The 16,196-nt window shown below is 40.9% G+C and overlaps 1 protein-coding gene across 1 annotated transcript in view; it reads left to right on the top strand.

The window, feature by feature from the left end:
* The window catches only part of WIF1 (WNT inhibitory factor 1), a gene marked incomplete at both ends in the record, with an annotated part of 87,698 nt that extends 71,788 nt beyond the window's left edge, over positions 1 to 15,910 (top strand). The window contains 5 exons of the mRNA XM_079715938.1: positions 1,395 to 1,490; positions 5,621 to 5,716; positions 11,396 to 11,491; positions 12,006 to 12,101; positions 15,789 to 15,910. Of these exons, the coding sequence (XP_079572064.1) occupies positions 1,395 to 1,490; positions 5,621 to 5,716; positions 11,396 to 11,491; positions 12,006 to 12,101; positions 15,789 to 15,910 (506 nt within the window). The remainder of the gene's footprint in view (positions 1 to 1,394; positions 1,491 to 5,620; positions 5,717 to 11,395; positions 11,492 to 12,005; positions 12,102 to 15,788) is intronic.
* Between the last annotated feature and the right edge of the window lie 286 nt (positions 15,911 to 16,196).

Below are 16,196 nucleotides of genomic sequence, written 5' to 3'. Positions count from 1 at the left end.
GTATATGGTAAGTTAGTTATGTTTCTTGACCTTGGAGAAATGGCCCTCTGTAGAGGATGTCCTGTGTGTTCCAGAAGTACACTTCCCTCTCATTGCCCAGGGGCCAGGGACCAGCTGGTAGATTCTGACCTGTGTTTGTGGACTCAGTTCTGCAGCCTGCTGGATCATAGTATTCTTGCTTCTGGTGTCTGCCCCCTGGTGGGTGAGGCTGGTCTAGAGGCTTGTGTAGGCTTCCTGTTGGGAGGGGCCAGTGCCTACTCACTGGTGAGTGCAGCTGGGTCTTGGCCCTCTGTTGGGGAGGGCCATGTTAAGGGGTAGTCTAGAGGCGGCTGTGGGCTCAGGAAGTCTTTAGGCAGCCTGTCTGCTGATGGGTGGGGCTGTGTTCCTACCCTGTTTGTTGTTTGGCCTCAGGTGTCCCAGCACTGGAGCCTACAGGCTGTTGGGTGGGGCCAGGTCTTGGTGGCAAAGTGTCGGCCTCCAGGAGAGCTCATACCAATGAATACTCCCCGATACCTCTGCCATCAGTGTCCTTGTCCTCAGAGTGAGCCACAGCTGCCCCCCGCCCCTGGAGACCCTTGAAAACTAGATGAGTCTGGCCCAGGCTCCTATGAAGTCATTACTTTTGCCCTGGGTCCCAGTTACACAAGACCTGGTGTGCATCCTCCAAGAGTGGAGTGTCTGTTTCCTCCAGTCCTATGGAGCTCCTGCATTCAAGCCCCGCTGGCCTTCAAAACCACCTGCTCTGGGGGTTCCTCTTCCCAATGTCAGACCTCCAGGCTGGGGAGCCTGATGTGGGACTCAGAACTCTCACTCCTGTGGGAGAACTTCTGCAATATAACTGTTCTTCAGTTTATGGGTCACGCACCTGAGGGCTATGGGATTTGATTATATCACAAGTGTGCTCTTCCTACTGTCTCGTTGTGGTTTCTTCTTTATGTCTCTGGATGTAGAATATCTTTTTTGGTAGGTTCCAGTCTTTTTATAGATGATTATTTAGCACTTAGTTGTGATTTTGGTGTGTTCATGAGAGGAGGTGAGGTCAAGGTCCTACTCCACCATCTTGTCCTGACCTTCATCTGCACTGATTTCGAAATTGGAAGATTGAGGAAATAAGGCAAGAAAAAATATTTACAGTCTTAAGAAGACCACATCTTAGTTAAAATAATGATTCTGGGCAAATTTTAATTCTCTTCTATGAAATTGGTTGAAAACTAGCCTTATTTACTGCATAAAAATAATTTTTAATATAGCAAACTTGTATCTCTAAAGAGTGACTACTTTAGTGTCAACTGCAAAGCTTGAAAATACAGACCTGTTGTATTATTGACATTTCCAAAACGGTCCTGCTCGCAAAACCCTATTTGGTCTTAATCAGAATTCTCTCTTCCCATTAGCCCTTTGCACACCACGATGCATGAACGGCGGGCTTTGTGTTACTCCCGGTTTCTGCATCTGTCCACCTGGATTCTATGGAGTCAACTGTGATAAAGGTAACTTTCTAAGAACAAGGTTGTTTTTACTTTTTAAATGTTTGATTAAAAGACGTATATTTACTATATCATCACTCTTCATAACAGCTCTGTAAATAGGATGTATCACTTCACTGGCTGCTATAACTTTTTTGTTGTTGTTTTTTTAAATATAAATTTATTTATTGCTGTGTTGTGTCTTTGTTGCTGTGCACAGGCTTTCTCTAGTTGTGGCGAGTGGGGGCTCTCTTCGTTGCTGTGTGCAGGCTTCTCTTGTTGCAGAGCATGGGCTCTAGGCGCACGCGGGCTTCAGTAGTTGTGCCGCGTGGTCTCAGTTGGCTGCTATAACTTTAACCCCAAATTTTAGTGTAGCTTAACACAGTACAAGTTTACATTTGCTCACAGAATGCTCCAGGGCAGGAATACTTGGTCAGTGGGCAGGGCAGTTCTTCTCCATGCAGTGATTTAGGGTCCCAGGTGGCTTCCATCAGTGGTTCTGCCTACAGCTTTGGAGCTCTTCAGATCCAGCCAATAAGCAGAGAAAGAAAGACTGGAGTAGGTACTGCCTAAAAAACAAACAAAAAACAAAACAAAAGCTCAGAAGTGACCTACAAAACTTCAACACCTATTCCATGGATAGGAATTAGCCCCATTATCCTACCTGGATGCAGGCAGGAGAAATGTCATCCCTGGTTGGACAACCATCTCCCAATGACAACTTTATGGGAGGGGAGCGTGGATTTTTGTGAACAATTAACTGCTCCTTCCCTATTGGGGTTTTGGTATGTCCCAAATTAGTTTTATGGGTGAGCTTCAAAGACTGAAATCAAACAGTCTCTTCCAAATTGACTGACCTAGAAGTTCACTGATCCCGAATTTAATTCTCTGCTCACAGATCACATCCCTGAGAGATCAGGATCCTCCTTCCTATGATGCTGCATCATAGCCAGATTTTACTCTCAGAAAGTGGATTCAAATGTGACTCTAAAATAGTACTGAATGATTCATACTCTTTACAGGACAGCTATCTATTTTGCCCAGTTAACATCTTCTATGGAAAAAAAAATTAAATTATATCCTTAAAGTGTATGTATTTAATGAAATTATCCTTGTGTCCAAAATGCTAATTGCATGAGTAGGGCACTGTTTCTTTTAAATAACTACTTGCCTCAAAATAAAATGATGTGTTATTTTAGAGAAGTGTCTCTCTTTAGTGATAGTGCAGATAGCACCAGTTAAGATTGAGCAGCTTTTTAAAAAAGAAGGAAAAGCTAAAGGAAAGAGCCCTTAATATGAGTCAGAATAGTCATTTATGGTTGTCTGTTATTTTATGATATACAAAGTACCTTCATACAATTACCTAACTTTACTCTCAACAATCTTTTGAGATACGTAAAGCATCATCCATCTCAATCTCAGCTGAGCAAAATGAGGTTTATAGAGCTTGAGAAGCTTGGCCCAAATTCACACCCTCCACTGTACCATGTTGCCACTCAGGCTACCTGTTTCACATCCTAGTTCCTCTACCAGTGACTGCTTCTGGGCAGAGAACCTCATCTCTCTGGGCGATGCTCTTCCCAACTCTAAACTGGAAATTAAGCCATTGACCCCTGGTTCCCCCACCTCTATGCTAAATGAGATCATGTGTGAGAGCATCTCTACCTTTTAGTTGTAAGTGATCTTCTAAAACTATAGCATTGGAGTGAAAATAATTTTAAAATTTTATGTTCATAAAGATTAAGCACTAATGACACTGATAATAATAGCCAGTGAATAAAATTCTTTCTTGTGAAGCTTCTTTGCATTTGTCTAAATGTAGCCTTCAGCATCTCTGCTACTTCAAAACTGGACAGAAGTTAATTCTTGAAGCAGAATTAAACTCGTATTATCTCAAAACTATTAGGAAATAGAGCAAATCCTTCAGAGATGTGGATGAAGAATGAATGTATTATCAGGTTTAGAAAGACCATTTGTGAGGCCTGCTTACACAGATGAGGCTGTTATTGGTGCATTTGCACAGTGTACTGTCAATTGTAATGTTTTTCTTATGCTATGGTGTCACAAACGCTGCATGGTCCCACAAACGCTGCATGGTCCCTGTTGAAGGAAAAGATATATGTGTATTCCAGTTTCTTTTACATTTGTAATATTTTACCTTCCAGATGAAAGATTTTCTTACTTGTTAGACTTCAGTAACTTTTTTTTATTCTTTTGGAAAGTCTGTTGAAATTCCACTTGGTTTCCCCAGAGATCTGGGAACATTAAAAAGTAATGTTTTTTACTCCCTCAACAAAAAGATGCATTTATTAACCAGGAGGGAGTGTAGAGCTTCTGAAAAATGGTTTAATTACTGGCACGGAGCTAGACCTTAGCCCTACATATTTGAAGAAACACTAAAGATTAACTTTTATTGGCTCTTGGGACATCTGTTGCAAACTTTAACAGTTGAGTAGTTAAACACTGGCCTAGCAAACCCTCAGCCCCAGTGAAAGTTACTTGGTGTCTCTGGCTCATTTTCTGAGTCAAGAATCATGGCACAACAGCAATGTAGAGAAGCTTGGTCCAGATGGTAAAGTATTATGCAAATACTAAGGGTGTGGCCAAATTCAGTAATCAGCTTTGTCATATTCTGTAACTTTTGATTATACTCCCAGGTTCATTGCATTCTACACATTAGTAAGGGATAGTGCCCAGAGGGCTCCAGCCAAGTGGGCACAGGTCCTGATGTTTTCTCATCTCTTCTTATTATCCCCAGGAGAAACAGGGACAAGTGGGGAGACAGGACACGCTCACAAAAACAACTGTCTTGTGCTCGCTTCAGCAGCACATATACTAAAATTGGAATGATACAGAGAAGGTTAGCATGCCCCCTGCATAAGGATAACATGCAAATTCGTGAAACGTTCCATAATTTTTTAAAAAAAAAACCTGTCCAGCCCTAACAATACTAGCAGCAAGTAGCAAAGAGGAAGTCCAAGAGCTGATTCTCCTAAATCCTAAATTCTGTACCCCAATGCCGCTGCTCCCCTCTACATCAGGAGGCTTGATTTTGCCAAAGCAAGTACAGCATGGCCTTAAGCTGAGAGGTACTTATGATTTTTAACAAAAAGCTTTATCATTTAAGAAGCATGATATTCATACAATATTCCAGTTGGACTTCTTTTCCACAAAGAAAGCATACACTTAGAACTTTTGGATTTCCTTTCTGAAAGCTTATTCCAGCTTTCGTTCATCTATAGCCAACTTTGGCCTGTTTTATATAGGACAAGAACAAATAGGCCATAAAACTGGAATAGCTGAGAATCAAGTTCTTATTTTCATCTCCTTTACAGAATGAGCCAACTTGTCTATTTTTAGATATTTGCTCTCCCCCGTCCCCATTTCTGTCTTCCCTCTATTTTAGGTGCCAGTGAGCAGTGAAATTTCAGAAGCTGACTCTAAGAGAGAGGGTTTAGTATGAATCACAAACAGTATGATTATTACCTGGAAAATCTAGTTAATTGGACTCCCACAATAATATACCTACATTCTTCATCCCTCCAGCTCATGCTGCCGCCACTTCCCTGCCTGTGGGACCCGCAAGGGGCAACAGTCTGTCTTTTCCTGAATATAATTACTCCTTCCTGCAAATGTCAAAAAAGTCTATTTTTAAAAAATTCCTGTTATATAAGATGCATCTCTGTTCCTCTTACTCAGAAAAGAAGTTGCTTTCTCCTTTGTCTGATCCCAATATTTATGACTTCTCTCCCTTTTATCTATTCCAAAGAAAGTTTTCTCCTTTTACTCTTCCTTCATCTTAAAAAATATTTTCTTGGGTTCATAGAGTTCTTCTCCTTTAAGAGCATAGATATTTATAAGAAAATTAAAAAGATAATTTTTTTTTTTTTACACACGATGTCTTTTTCCACTAAGAAGTAAACCCCTAGAGGTGGGTCCTGTGTAATGTGTGTGGTATCCTGTTATGTTGCTGGAATCTGCAAATGGTCAAGCAATTGCTTACAATTCCTGTATGTGTAAAGTGGCTTGTTTTGTTAAATAAGTAAATGGGCAAGTAGCAGATGCCTAAGAAGAATCACTTGGCCTTAATGAAATGTTGTTGTTGTTAGATTTAAGCTACTATCTAATGCAATACCCTGTTTTCATTCTAACAGCAAACTGCTCAGCCACCTGCTTTAACGGAGGGACCTGTTTCTACCCTGGAAAGTGTATTTGTCCTCCAGGACTTGAGGGGGAACAGTGTGAAATAAGTGAGTATTGACCTGCATTGTCTTTGTTCGGGGGGGGGAACTTAGAAGCTCCATCTAACCCCTTCATTTTATTGATGAGGAATCTGAAGCCCAGAGACAATGAATACCTTGTCTAACGTCTCAGGCCAGTGGTTTCTTTTTACTAGATTGAGCCGCCATCTGTTTTGGCTAAAGGTGGGCAAAGAGTGACATAGCACAGATGACTCAGAGCAAATGCTCTCTGACTCAGTTATCTGGGTTTGAGTTATTCACCATGTTGTGTTGTTTCTTGTTAGTGATTTTTGTCCCCTTCTCATTGTGCAGAGCCCATAGTTTCAGCCTGGAAATGTAGATCAGAGCTTTAGGACAGCTGGAATTTGTTCACCTACCCGTAGGCATAGAGAGTTTTTTCTCTGGCACTCACTGCCACATTTCCTAACCAGACGGAGCCTAGTAACTCATCTCAGAGAAAAGGATAGGCTCAAGAAAAAAGATGGGGGAAAAAGGTGCAGAGCAATAAAAACAAACAAACAAAAACCTAATAGCACAGGCAACAACATGAAGGAATTGCACAGATGTTATGCTAAGTAAAAGCTGGACACAGGAAAGTGCATGCTGCATGATTCCATTCTTATGAAGTTCAAGAACAGGCAAAAGTAATGGATGATCATAGAAACAAGAATAGTGATGGGGGCACAAAGGAACTTTATGGGGTGCCAAAAATGCTCTATATCTTGATTGAGGAAGTGTCTCCTGAGTGTTTATTTATGTAAAAAAAAAAAAAAAGAGTTGAGCCATAAACTTAAAATCAGTGCACATTATGCCTTCACTAGATGTTTGTCATGCTTTGATACAAAAAAAATAAAAATGTAAGGGTGGAATGTGGTAGGTAAACATTGTTTTGGGAATCAGGATACCAAACTGCTTGCCCTGGCCCTGTCACCTCCCAGTCACGTCACTGAAGCTCTCTGCTCAACTCAGAAATGAGCCAGCCCCACTCTCAATTGCTCTATGACCCAGAAGACAGATAACACCAAAGCCCCGCTCAGGAAGGAGCAAAAGGAATGTGAGTGAGCACGTCTGCTAAAGGTGCTGTGTCCCTGCCTTCCTGGAAGTTCTAGAATATGGCATTTTTACCTCCAGCTGTATTGTATCCATAAAACACGTCTGCTAAAGGTGCTGTGTCCCTGCCTTTCTGGAAGTTCTAGAATATGGCATTTTTACCTCCAGCTGTATTGTATCCATAAAACACCACTGTGTTTGGTACAGCCATAGTTTTTGAAGTTGTACTGGGTTCAAAATTAAATAATACTGACTTCCTATTTTAACTTTCAACCTCTAATTTATTTGTGGGTTTTTGTAGCTTAATAAGTAGTAACTGAAGTGACAGTTTTTTATAGAGTTCAAATGAAGTACCTCTGAAGTTTCCATAGGACATGTAATTAATTGTCAGGATGTGGCTTCTGCTCTTATTAATTACCCTGCCCTGATAAAGATATCTCTGAGCTCACTCCCCTCAGTTTTCTTCCCATACTTACTCTCAAACTTCACATATTTAGTTGGTTCATGTTTATGAATCTTTGTTCATGGGTTCATTTCTCTTCATGTAGATATCTGTTTCATGCCCTTAGGTTTATGACCTTTCCATTGGCAGAAACTGTTTTCTATTCTTTTTTTTTTTTTTAACTGCACCAAAAATGTGGACCTTTTGAAAGCTCCTGATTATCCCCAACACAAGTTATACTCAAATCCTTTTAGGAAATTTTTTGTTTCTATTACAGGAACCAAATTACCAGGAAAAAATTAAAATGGGTTTTGAGTTGAAAAGTGCCTCTAGTGTAATAGAGACAAAAAGTTGAATTATGTATCCTATTTTTAAATTGAGATACAACTCACATACCGTAAAATTCACCATTTTAAAGTATGTAATTGAATATAGTCATGAAATTGTGCAGCATCTCTTCTAATTCCAGAACATGTCATCATCCCCCAGAGAAACCCTGTACCGATGGGCAGTCACTCGTCATTGCCTCTCCCCAAGCCCCTGGAATCCACTAATCCACTTCCTGTCTCTTTAGATTTGCCTATTCTAGATATTTCATATAAATAGAATCATCCAATATATGGCCTTTTATGTCTGACTTCTTTCACTTAGCATGTTTTCGAGGTTCACCTACGTTGTAGCATATATCATTACTTCCTTTTATTTGCTAAATAACATTGCATGTGTGGATATACCAACCACATTTTGTTTATCTATTCATCAGTTGATGGGCATTTGGGCTGTTCCCACTTTAGGACTCTTAACGAATAATAGTGCTGCAATGAACATTTGTGTACAAGTTTTTGTGTGAACGTGTTTTCAGTTCTCTTGGGTATATACCTAGGAGTAAAATTGCTAGACCACGTTAACTCTTTAATTTTTTGAGGAACTGCTGAACTGTTTTCCAAAGTGGCTGTACAACTTTACATTCCCACCAGCAATGTACAAGGGTTCCAATTTCTCCATATCCTTACCAACACTTGTTACTGTCTGTTTTTTTAATGAAATATGTATTCTGATGCTATTTATATTTTCATTTCTCCTGGCCTCTATCAGAATTGATATCTTCTCAAACTTCATTCTGACTTGACTGTGAGATATACTTGCAGTTTAACAAATAAGACCATGGTTAGAAGTATCTAGATGTATGCACCTATGTTTATCTTGTTCTTTAAGGTTCACAGACTTTACAAGAATCTTTAATGAACCTTCAGTTAAAAAGACCAAATTATTTATACTGTACTATAAATGTTTTTTAATAGGTTAATAGGTTCTTATTATTATAAAACTTATCTGTATAAAATGTTCTCCATAAAAAATTATAATATTGGATAAAATAATTAAAAATCACTCATAATTCTAAGACCCAGAGATGACAGTTATTGGCGCTTATTGTAAACTATTTTTATCTTTTTTCTATGTGAACGATAGTCACAAATTTAAGTTACCTCACAATCTGATGGGCAGAGGAAGTTTAATATCTTTATTTTGTCAATACCTTATCTCACTCTTCTCACTGGTTAGAGTTAAAATTCAAATTGTTTAGAATTAGTCAAATCTGTTTGTCTTCAGGCAATGTTTAGTCTCATTTGGGTAAAAATGTGTAATTGCTCAAGTTGACTCAGTTTACCACTGTCCAATGGATAGATTGGTTGCAAAATATTTTCAGGAAAAGGAAGTCAATGTTACAGACACTTACAGAATTTGTAATTTTAAAACAATCATCCCTTCATGATGTTTTGGCTCTATGAGGTTTGATCTAGGAATGGCCTTCTGACCGTCACTGGCAATCATATTTCTGTGGTGAGATAACCGGGAGAGAACGTCCTCCTTCCTGGCTGCAGTGATCCTAAGGGTCCTCACTTCCCTCTTGCCAAGAAAACAAAAAGATCCTTGGAGTCATTGAAAAGATTCTCTCCATCAATCATTCTTTGCATTATCCCTGGATACCAAGTTCACATCTCATAGAATATGGGGAAACTTGGGCTCTCCAAGTATTTCACAATAACTCCTCTATCTTTTCTGCCATATAGTTATTGTCCCACATCTTGCTTACTTGAAAAAACCCAGTGCATTGCAGAGTACTGTGATAGGATCCAATTTTGTGCATATGATGTGGACAAATGTTTCTCTGATGCAAATGGAAATTCAGAATTAGGTATTCCTTTCCTTAAATTAGAGTTGGGATCTTGACCAAATAGTAAATGCTATTATTTGTATCCAAACCTATCAAAAAGTACAATTTTGGATTTTTAATGGTCAATAAAAAGGTGGCATTCTAATATTAAGATTGTTTTAATACATGTTTCTAGAACATCCCTGCATCAGAAGAACCTACAGGTCTAATGGCATTCCAGGTTCTTGAGAGAATCTAACATCTCAATACTAAGTCTCTATTATCTCCACAATGACTAAATGCTGCTTTGGTTGATTTATATATGAAGAAAGTCATTTTTGGAGAAATAAAAAGAGAAGAAAGTGTTTTTAGCAAAATTACTTTCATATGGGATTCACTTCATGTTTGTCAAGCATAATGCTTGCCTGGAAAAAAACTTCAGCCTTAGGATGGCAAATTCTAGATTGCAGAGGGAGAATAAATAGCTTCAAAAGTAAGAAAAAAGAGGAATATTATATAATTTTTACATCTAAGGCCCTATTCCAGCTCTAAAATCCTGTGATTCAAAAATCTGTGAAAAGACTAGCAATACTCATTTGGCACAGAGATAAAAGAAAGAATGATGTATCATTAGGATCTAAGACATTCCAGAAAAATGCACAGGTGTGGAGTCAGGCACCTTTTGTGCCCCACCTCATATCCTTTCTCAGCCAGCCTTTCACTCCAGCCACTGCTATGACCTATTTTGCACAGACATAGCCTAATTGCACCTTAGCTGTGTCACACTTCTCTTGCTTTCCACCCAGAGACTCCTGAGTACTGAAAACAAAAAAAAAATACAATCTGCACTCACACAGTCACAGAATGGAAACGCAAGAAAGTTATTCCGTGGGGTGACCTTTGATCCGTGGGAGACAAGTACAGATGGATAAACGCTGCCCTCTTCCTTCCTTCAGTCAACCTGAAGGTGCAGTCAGTCTACCTGGCTCCTCAGAAAGACGCTGCAGGATAGAGCCCAGTTGCCCATAGTGATGACCAACCCACAAACATATTATACTTTTGTGTTGGCTTTCCCCCCTTTGCCGTTTTACTCTCCCCACCCCCTATTCCTGATCCCTAGGATCACTTCCCAAATAAACTCTGCACGCAGGCCCTGCTTTCTGGAGAATCCGAGGCTAAGACAGAAGTCATCATGTCCAGGTATAGGCCTGCTTTCAGAAAAAGTGACATACAAAAATCAGAACTCAGAAAAGATCAGTTAGGGCGTCATTCATATCTTCATTTTTAGTATACCTTAGATTACAAGCATTTATGAATCAGTTAAAACATTATTCTGTTTATTTAAAAAGTAATCTAGGGCTTCCCTGGTGGCTCAGTGGTTGAGAGTCCGCCTGCCGATGCAGGGGACACAGGTTTGTCCCTGGTCCGGGAAGATCCCACATGCCACGCTGGGCCCGTGAGCCGTGGCCCCTGGGCCTGCACGTCCGGAGCCTGTGCTCTGCAACGGGAGAGGCCACAACAGTGAGAGGCCTGCGTACTGCAAAAAAAAAAAAAAGTATATAAATACATTTGAACAACATATTCATTGTAGAAGATACATATCCAGAATCATAAGTAAAAATACTAGCCTGTTTGTTCCAAAAACGAGACTCAAGGGCTTCCCTGGTGGCGCAGTGGTTGAGAGTCCGCCTGCCGATGCAGGGGACCCGGGTTCGTGCCCCGGTCCGGGAAGATCCCACATGCCGCGGAGCGGCTGGGCCTGTGAGCCATGGCCGCTGAGGCTGCATGTCCAGAGCCTGTGCTCCTCAACGGGAGAGGCCACAGCAGTGAGAGGCCCGCATACCGCAAAAAAACAAAAAAAAAAAAAATCAAAAACGAGACTCAAACAGTAACAAAGCCAGGGTAGATCAGAAGTAAGTGGAAATAACTGCCATTTAAAAGGCTTGATCCTCTCAAAGCCTTGCAGTTCCTTTGAAAAAATGTAATTGCCTCTGAATGAAGCACAGAGTTCCTTGCTTATTTGCATTCTTCTCTATTTCAGGCAAATGCCCACAGCCCTGTCGAAATGGAGGTAAATGCATTGGCAAAAGTAAATGCAAGTGCTCCAAAGGTTACCAAGGAGACCTCTGTTCAAAGCGTAAGTACCCCGTATACATAGTCAATCTGTGTTACAGGATAATTAAACTAGTAGGAGTCTCTTCTCTCTTTATAACTTCTGTACCTAGTGCATGTTGCTTGGGCATCACAATTAACCTTTCTTCACTGACATATGTTTCCTTGAAGTAGACCAAAGACGTTGTATGAAATCCATGCATGTAAAAAAAACTTAGACACATTAGCACACACAACCAAACTTTTTAACTCTTAGGAGTTTTCTTAAGGAAGATGAACTTCCATTGCCCAGCAGTTTCAAAGTCCTCCTGAGCGTCTATTGTGAATGAGAAGCATCAGGTCTAGTTTAAGATTACTCTCAGGACTGTTTCAAAAAGTCCAAAACTGACTTCTAGCTGGAGATTGACTTAGAAAGAAAGAAAAAAAAATTAAGGGATGAAGCCAAAACTAACATATTCTAAAGAACGGCAGGAAAAGCAGCTGCGTAATTCTTTTGACATATGAAAGCTCAGGAAACATTCTATCTCCTTTGCCTCTAGCTGTCTGCGAGCCTGGCTGCGGTACACACGGAACCTGCCACGAACCCAACAAATGCCAATGTCAGGAAGGCTGGCATGGAAGACACTGCAATAAAAGTGAGTGCGAGCCGTCTGGGGAGCCAGCCTTTTGCATGTCTGTTTCCTGGCTCCAAAGGCTGATGGACAAGCCTAACTCAGCCCTGCTTTCCTTTTCATGAAAGCAACTTCTCTTCCGCTGCCTGTTCTCCTGCATGCCACACCCCGCCCCACCGGGTACTCTCTAAACTTTAGAGCCTAAGCTTTAGAGTATAAAGAGGAAAGAAAGCATCACTGTAAAATAGCAGCACCACATCTGTAAAACAGCACCACAAATACCTTCCGGGTTGAATTAGTACTACGTGGTGATTTGGTAATACGGTACGTTAACTGTGATAGAAATAAGTAAAAGTAAGATTTTAAATCAAATGTAGATTGGTATCTACATGGTTCTGATTTTATCATTCAGGATTGATCAGTCAGCATATAGAACATGAAGAGTTCTGCTCTGTAAAATCTTTAAACTGTCTTGGTTATGGTATGCTTTAAATGGGTTCTTTTGTGGGAGAGTAAAGGTCTGTGAAGTACAGGAGAGATGTTATCATGGAATTGTGTTTTTTTTCAAATTTATTGAGTACCAAAAATGAACTAGCTATAGGCTAAGAAACCACTGACCTATTTTATACACAAAATGAAAGTTGCTAAATTCAATCATTCCGTTTTGATTGATATGCTAGGCATGAATCCAGGCACTGGAGACATACCAGTGAACAGACAGAAAAGGCCCTTCCTGGTAGCACCCAGGTTCAAGAGGGATGGACAGTCAATCAGCAAGTGAAGGAAATAAATAATGCAGTTTCTGCAGGTTCATCCTGCAGCTTGAACTCAGTCTCCTGAGTATGGGCCCACTGGCCATTTTCCTTTGAGGAAAGAAAGGCTTCATTCAGTCATACAACTCCCTTGATTAACAGACATCCAGATTGTGTCTACCAAATTGTGTCTCCAAAATAATGTACACAAATTGAACAGATCACTTTCACATCAGATGTTTTCCTAAATCAGTGGTCTCCAAAGGGTGATGCATGTAGCCCAGTGAGTGTGGAATGATCAGCTGGGTGCTGAGGGAAAATATAGTTTGAAAACATTTTTTATATTTTATATTCTTTTATTACATTTATGTATAAATTTTATAAGGTATATATAGTTATATATCTCAATCTCTAATTTCTAATTTTTGTGCATATTTTATAACTCACATTACATTATTCTGATATGTATATATACCATTTATGTGTAGGTATACATGTTTGTTTATTTTAAAGTATACTGGTGTCTGGTCTAGGCTAAGCCATTGATTTGAGTCTTTTTCACCCACTGAATTGGCTGGATGGTAGATTGAATTGGCTTCAGGTGGGCATAGCTTAACAAGAAGTGGAGCTCCTTTGGAAAAGCGTTCCTTTACCGAGGTGGGAATGATTGAATGGTATCCCTGTTAGGACATACTTGGTTGGGGGGAGGGACTTTCGTGGGAGTAAAAGACCTATAGAAAACTAACCATTTCTGGAGCCATTTTGGAAAAGAGTTAAACCAAACCCTTTATGCCACCTTTAACTCAGGATACAAACTGTGCAGTTTGTCCCCAAATCAGAGTAAGTTTTCAGAAGTGCTTGGGCCTAGGGATGACCTGAAGTGAGACCATAGGTCCCAGGACTCAATTACAAAGGTCTTCTGGGACTCACATTTGGGGCCTGGTGACCGCCAACGATGATGGGAGGGGAGTACAAGAGGCACTGTTCCTGCTGTTACACCCAGTCGCTCTTCCAGGAAGAAGGCAAGTTAGGGGCCCTCATGCATGTAGTTTAGATGAGCAATTCTGACAGGTCTGCCAGCTACCAAATAGCACTCCCACTTGTAGACTTTGCTGCTGAAAGCTTTTGTCATCTGTTCCTCCTTCAGATCCACGCACTGCATGTCAAGAAGATGCCTTGGTGTTTGATTCAAATGCAAACGTGTTTTCCAGGAGAGGCCACCCAGCCATTTTGTACATTGGCTGAGAGAATCAGGCTGAAAGAATGAGGTTTATTTTGATTAAAGGGAGGGGACAAGGAAGCCCTGAGGCACAGAGTTCTCCCCCAGCAGGGTGACACGCTGAGAGGTCCCAGGCACCCAGACATCCTACTTGGGAGGAGGATACTGGAGACAGACTCCCCGGCTTAGGCTCCCCTCACCAGGGAGCTGTGGGCTTCATGGGTTGCAGGGTGAGCAGCAGGGTAGGGGTTTATTCCAGCGAATTGTGGGCTCATTGTTTTGGCTGTGCCATGAGCTACTAGCCTACATACTGACAATTCAAAGAGACACATTCAGGAACAAAGTATTCTGTTCTCAGTAGTTACTTAATGGCATGCTTGCATTTATTTATTTATTTATTTATTTGGCTGCACCAGGTCTTCTTTGCGGCATGCAGGATCTTAGTTGCAGCATGTGGGATCTAGTTCCCTGGCCAGGGATCGAACCCGGGCCCCTGCATTGGGAGTGTGGAGTCTTAACCACTGGACCACCAGGGAAGTCCCCCCATGCTTGCATTTAAAAACCACAAGGAAGGGATGTCCCTGGTGGCACAGTGGTTAAGAATCCGCCTGCTAGTACAGGGGACACGGGCTTGAGCCCTGGTCCGGGAAGATCCCACATGCTGCGGAGCAACTAAGCCCATGTGCCACAACTACTGAGCCTGCGCTCTAGAGCCCGCGAGCCACAACTACTGAGCCCACGTGCCACAACTACTGAAGCCCATGCACCTAGAGCCCGTGCTCTGCAACAAGAGAAGCCACCACAATGAGAGGCCTCTGTGCAACGAAGAGTAGCCCCCGCTCACCGCAACTAGAGAAAGCCTGCGCACAGCAACGAAGACCCAACACAGCCAAATTAATTAATTAATTAATTAATTAAATTTTAGAAAAAAACACAAGGAACAAATGAAATGCCAAACTTGACTCTAATGCACAGGAAGATGGAGGCAGATTTTTAAAGTGTGATTGCTCCTTTAGGAAATCAGTAGAAGTGAGTCAGTGTCCAGAAGCATCTCCAGAAGTTCACAAGTAATAAGAGGCTTCAAGTTGTGTAACTCAGTGTTACACTCCACTTACAATGAGCTGGAACTGCTATCGATAGATGCCCACCTTCACTGAAACTCACAAATCCCCATTGATAAGGAATCAGTTCAAATCATAACCTTTCTCTAACGTGTACTGGAGTCCTTAATTCTTATAAAATTCCTATTTTGTGTAAACGCAATAGCCACACCTAATCATGTGATCTATATGAAGAATGGGGGTTATTACACTGAACTAGATCAATGTAATGGAGTCTGGTTTTACAAGGCAGTGAAAGGATCAATGACCAAGTCCTCTGCAGAAGCATCCCTGCTATTGAGACCTCAGTGCTAGGTCCTTACCAACCCTTGGGTGGAGAACATCCTTCCATTCAATCACATTCATCCAAAGTTTGCATCAAGAGTATCTGCATGGCCAAAATACATAGTGAATCAGAGATTCAGTGGAAGCCAGATTTGACGGAGTCAGTAAAATGGGTTTCTTTTAACAGAGATCTTGAACCTGTAACATCTCTTCATTCAGGTAGCTTTTTGTGATTGCTGTGGTCTTTCACTCTGGGTTGAAAAGGGAAAATGGATTTCATTTGAATGATTAATAATGAATCTGAAGAGCCTGTTTTTGTAGTTTCTTTTCTTTTAAGCTGTGAATAATTTTGCAGGGTACGGAGCCAGCCTCACGCATGCCCTGAGGCCAGCAGGCGCCCGGCTCAGGCAGCACACGCCTTCACTTAAAAAGGCCGAGGAACGGCAGGACCCACCTGAATCCAATTACATCTGGTGAACTCCGACATCTGAAACGTTTTAAGTTACACCAAGTTCATAGCCTTTGTTAACCTTTCATGTGTTGAATGTTCAAATAATGTTCATTACAGTTAAGAATACTGGCCTGAATTTTATTAGCTTCATTATAAATCACCAAGCTGATATTTACTCTTCCTTTTAAGTTTTCTAAGTACATCTGTAGTGTGATGGTATAGATTTTCTTGTTTCAGTGCTTTGGGACCGATTTTATGTTATGTAAGTTGTTCAGGTTAAATTTTTGTCTTTTCAGTGTATAGTTGGCAGAT

This window comes from Hyperoodon ampullatus, assembly GCF_949752795.1.
Source record: "Hyperoodon ampullatus genome assembly, chromosome: 11".
Classification (NCBI taxonomy): Eukaryota; Metazoa; Chordata; class Mammalia; order Artiodactyla; family Ziphiidae; genus Hyperoodon; species Hyperoodon ampullatus.
Note: the sequence above shows the minus strand (reverse complement) of the source record. Positions and strands in the feature narration are given on the sequence as shown.